Here is a 4,706-nt window from a genome sequence, read left to right on the forward strand (position 1 = left end):
TTGAAAATGAAATTTCTTACCCCACCATTGTTTACCCTGAGCTTACATTACCTGTGATTGCACACTTTTATTCAAACTGTGGTTGATCAATCATCTGTTTCCCGTCCCTAGCTAATATAATAATTCACAATAAAACCTCTTCTTGTTATTTTTTAATCGATCATGGAACTCGACCTATACTTTCTTTTGCTGCCCAGTTTACATTTTAGTGTGATATGACAAATGGTCTTTGTCACCTAAAAATCAAGCGAAATACAGTCTGTGCTCGAAAAAATTGCAATGGTTTGAAATGTAAACAAAGCAAACTTCAGATTTTACACTGTAGCACTTTCTCATAGTTTGAGAGATCCACTCGTCTATTCGTTGCATACATTGGCTCAATAAGCATACCAATCTATTTGATCAATATTTCCGTCGTTCACATTTTAGGCAGTATTGGACTGTTAAATTCACACAATCAGGAAATGTAATAATCTACATCCCTGCGCAAGGATATTGTCGGGGGTAGACCAAGTACGTGCAGTGCGAGGCACAAGGGATTGTAACGCAAAACTCACAAGCAAGATGTATATACCGTCACTAACAGGATCAGTACTATTACACTATGACTCCTTTAATGCTCTTGCTGCTAATGTTTGCCTTACAAGCCCCTGTGGTGTGAGTGCAATCCTCGCACAATTCACTTTTTACAAAACCCACTGTGGTAGAATATCTATATTTTTAAACCACAATTTCTCCTTGTTCCAATTATTTGTTTATTTTCTCGACATTTCGGCCTTTTTCTCGTTACTTCGATTATATTTTCGTAATTTCAGTAATTTTCTTGTTGCTTAAATAATCGAGTTTGTTTCTATCGTAATTTCCATTTTTGTTTTAAATTTATTCTAAAAACTTGAAATTTCGAATTTCAACTCGTTATTAAGTAATTGCTTAGAGTTTTTTCTTGTAACATCGTAATGTTTTATCATAATTTTGAATATTTTCTCTTAAATTAAAAGTAGAAGTTTCGAGAATATAATTGAAATAACGAGAATAAAGTCGAAATTACGAAAATATAATCAAAGTAACGAGAAAATAAATCGAATTTTCCCAATTGAGTAGATAGATGCTCATAATCACTGGATTGTCTGGTTATGTACAGACTGCCGTCATACGGCTGGGAATTTGCTGATTGTGACATTAAACAACAAACAAACATAGATGGTGTGTTAAAACCATGCCACGGATTTGCACGAGTCAACCAAGCTTAAAACTGTAATAGTCCGGTGATGATTCAGGGTTAGAATTGGTCTTGGCGGCATTCCTTGTACATTTGCTGCCAATGCAGCTCGACGAACCTTGGCTAAGTGTGAGGTCACAGAGTGCAGCGAGATGTAAACAAACAGATTCTTGTCTGTTTCACGATTGGTTACAAACTCTTGACACATCATTATTAAGACAGCCAAATTTATATATTACGAGATGCAGTGTTCACCTTATAATCACGCATCATCTCTATTTACACTCAGTTAACAATTTTCTCACCTGATCGTGCGGAGTTCCGAACAAAACAGATGACAAAATATCTCAAAATATTTTCATAAAGTTTTATTTCTATTCAAACACTACAAACATTCTCACCTAATCCGGTAATATATAACAAGACAACGTGAACGGCACACCACGTCACTGTCTCCTCCACAGTCTACACAAACACGACACTGATGTCAATGAGCGCCGATGGACAAAAGCAGACTCTCCACTCGCCGATGTCGAAAGTTTTTCGCCCAGAAGACCGCGGTCCGCCCCTGCTTGTTCCTGGCGTTGATGTCCACCACGTTCAGTGACAGCACATACTTTACCGTCTCCACATCACTACCCATACATGCGACGTGAAGGATGTTGTTATCGTTAAAGGTCAACACTGACACAAAAGCTCCTTTACTCACCAGGAGCTCAACCACTTTTCTGTGTCCCCACCGTGCTGCCCACAGCACCGGTGTCCACCCTTTCCTGTCTATACTGTTGACGTCAGCCCATCCTGCTGCCAGGATGCGCTTCACAGCCGCCACGTTTCCCCGCTTGCTGGCATCACGGAGGTCGCTGTCTGCTCGGGGGTCTCTACTTGCAGGAGTCGGTGTCGCTGAAACACAAAGTAAACTATGTACACATGTCAGACATCTAGATCTTACAGCACTATTGTTCACAACTTACTGTGAGGATATAAAACACATGATGTATTTTCTGAACATGCAACACATGCATGGCTGACACTAAGACGGTGATTGTCGAGAGACTAGAGCTGGTGAGGATTTACACATGAGGTATTTACATCACCAGAATGTTTCTGTTATATCTTACAGTTCTAACACAGTTGTGTGTATGCCTGGGTAGTGGTTTGTCCACTACAAAATATGTGACATTGTCTCCACCCACCTCGTGTGTCAAATCTTTCAGTTCTAAAACAGTTGTGTGTATGCCTGGGTAATGGTTTGTCCCCTACAAAATACGTGACATTGTCTCCACCCACCTCGTGTGTCAGGTCTTTCAGTTCTAAAACAGTTCTGTGTATGTCTGGAGAGTGGTTTGCCAACGACAATACATGTGACATTGTCTCCACCCACCTCGTGTGTCAGGTCTTACAGTTCTAACACAGTTGTGTGTATGTCTGGGTAGTGGTTTGCCCACTACAATACATGTGACATTGTCTCCACCCACCTCGTGTGTCAGGTCTTTCAGTTCTAAAACAGTTCTGTGTATGCCTGGGTAGTAGTTTGTCCCCTACAAAATATGTGACATTGTCTCCACCCACCTCGTGTGTCAGGTTTTTCTGTTCTAACACAGTTGTGTGTATGCCTGGGTAGTGGTTTGTCCACTACAAAATATGTGACATTGTCTCCACCCACCTCGTGTGTCAAGTCTTTCAGTTCTAACACAGTTCTGTGTATGTCTGGAGGGTGGTTTGCCCACTACAATACATGTGATATTGTCTCCACCCACCTCGTGTGCCAGGTTCTAGAGGGATCCGAGACTTCCGTGTTTCCTCCTCTCTGCTCGTGGCTGTGGAGACAAACAGGGTGGTTAGAATTGACTGAAACTCTACTTATGTGTTGACACATTCCCGTATATATATACATTCAACCACTGTGTGGTAAATTTAAGAAATATGTTCCAGACGAACGGATATTTTCTTATAACGACAGAGCTTGCTGATGCTTCTGGTGACTTGACAAACTGTCCAATGTGCACGCTGACACTATCACCAGTGGTCCACCGTATTCTCCCACGTACCGCGTAGCTCTGACTCCGGTGTCACCCCAGGGTTCAGTGCCTCCATCTTGGTCGGGTCACTGGAGGCTGCAACACTACTAATATACTGAACCGCAAAATAAGGTCACCATGGATAGATATATGACGTTTTACACTTCATGATCAGTACCTACTACACTAGGCTTTCTGTGTAGATAGTACTTGTTGGTCTGATAGAGTACTGTCAACTTAAACACTGATTGAGTTACCATTAAGAGCAACGTTTTGGTGTAGGTTCTTAGACCGTTATCAAGCAAGTGTTATACAGAGTCTGGCTGGCAAGTATATAAACATGTTGAAGGCAATGTTTATACAGTAGAGTAGATATTTTATATTGGAGGATTTCAAACTAATAGTGTAAACTACCAGCAACTTACAACTTTTCAAACTGTAGATGAAGACTGACCTGGGACATTTTCACAATGGTTATATTATTAATTTTGCCCAAAGCAATGCCGTACAAAGAGCAGTAGACACGGATAGGTCATTCTCAAAAACAAATAATCAGAACAGTATTATTCTACCAGACAAGCAAGGAAACGGTAAGTTCAGTAAAATTATTTGTATATATATCTTGGATTTAGGATGAAATCAACTTTTAGATACAAGCATATTATGTGTGTTTGAAAAATAAGAAATAGAAATATACATAAAAAGATAAATGTGTATTGCTGAAAAAACTCCAGAAAACAGTTGAAAACACTCAGTTGAAATGTAAATATGGTAGAATGTTCTGGACGCTTACCTTCTATACAGACAGCTTTCCCAGATCTAGTCTCCAAACATCGAGAATTCAGGATGCAGGTCTTGGATGCACAGGGCCCAGTCTGGACCTTTAAACGAAAACGAAAGGGACCATATGTATGTGTTGCCTTTACTGTGAAGTTTAGGCGGGATTTGGGTAAAGCGGTCGGATTGGATGTTATAGTAAAATAGAATCTGAACCTCTTTCGCATTTTCGTGATTTATTTTGTTGTTTCTGATCTGTCACATATCTGTAATGTTAGAAAGCACACACTACATTATTCTGCACGTGAAGAAACTCCGAGATAGAACGTCTGCCTTTTAATGAGTACATCTATTTTACAGATGGTGTTCTATGATATTTGAGAAGACATAATGAAAATTATATGAATTTAGATTTTATTTAGCTAGCTGTATCTTTAACTTACATAAGAATGATCCTTAGATTGTACGATGTATCCTTCCCTCTTCTTAATTTTCTTTGCTTCCTCACTTGACAGTCGACAGGTTAAAGTTTCATGATTGTATTCCAAACTCAAACATCCACCCTTTTCATTACATCTTACTTGGCACATTTTGATGCCAATGTTCCTGATAGTGGCAGAACAAGGCGTCAATTTGTCTACCTTCTGAAGTTCACATTGTTCCGTGCTGCATGTAGAAAAAACTGACAT

At 39.7% G+C, this 4,706-nt stretch overlaps 1 protein-coding gene across 1 annotated transcript; it reads right to left on the bottom strand.

Annotated features, from left to right (window-relative positions):
* Positions 1-1,706: 1,706 nt before the first annotated feature.
* On the bottom strand, positions 1,707-3,316 carry LOC124122355 (BRCA1-associated RING domain protein 1-like). The gene is made up of 3 exons (XM_046485390.2): positions 3,271-3,316; positions 2,980-3,039; positions 1,707-2,122 (listed from the first exon to the last, which is right to left on the bottom strand). Exons 1-3 carry the CDS (start codon positions 3,314-3,316, stop codon positions 1,707-1,709), a joined length of 522 nt encoding a protein of 173 aa, XP_046341346.2.
* Positions 3,317-4,706: the final 1,390 nt, after the last annotated feature.

This window comes from Haliotis rufescens, unplaced genomic scaffold (assembly GCF_023055435.1).
Source record: "Haliotis rufescens isolate VD_foot unplaced genomic scaffold, xgHalRufe1.0.p SCAF_14, whole genome shotgun sequence".
Taxonomy (NCBI): domain Eukaryota; kingdom Metazoa; phylum Mollusca; class Gastropoda; order Lepetellida; family Haliotidae; genus Haliotis; species Haliotis rufescens.

Excerpts from the sequence above, each read along its gene's own strand:
- LOC124122355 (XM_046485390.2), bottom strand. The coding sequence starts at position 3,316 with ATGGAGGCACTGAACCCTGGGGTGACACCGGAGTCAGAGCTACGCG. Across the intron at positions 3,040-3,270 it reads ACCGGAGTCAGAGCTACGCG|CCACGAGCAGAGAGGAGGAA; the intron begins GTACGTGGGAGA and ends TTGTCTCCACAG. Across the intron at positions 2,123-2,979 it reads TCTAGAACCTGGCACACGAG|CGACACCGACTCCTGCAAGT; the intron begins GTGGGTGGAGAC and ends TTTGTGTTTCAG.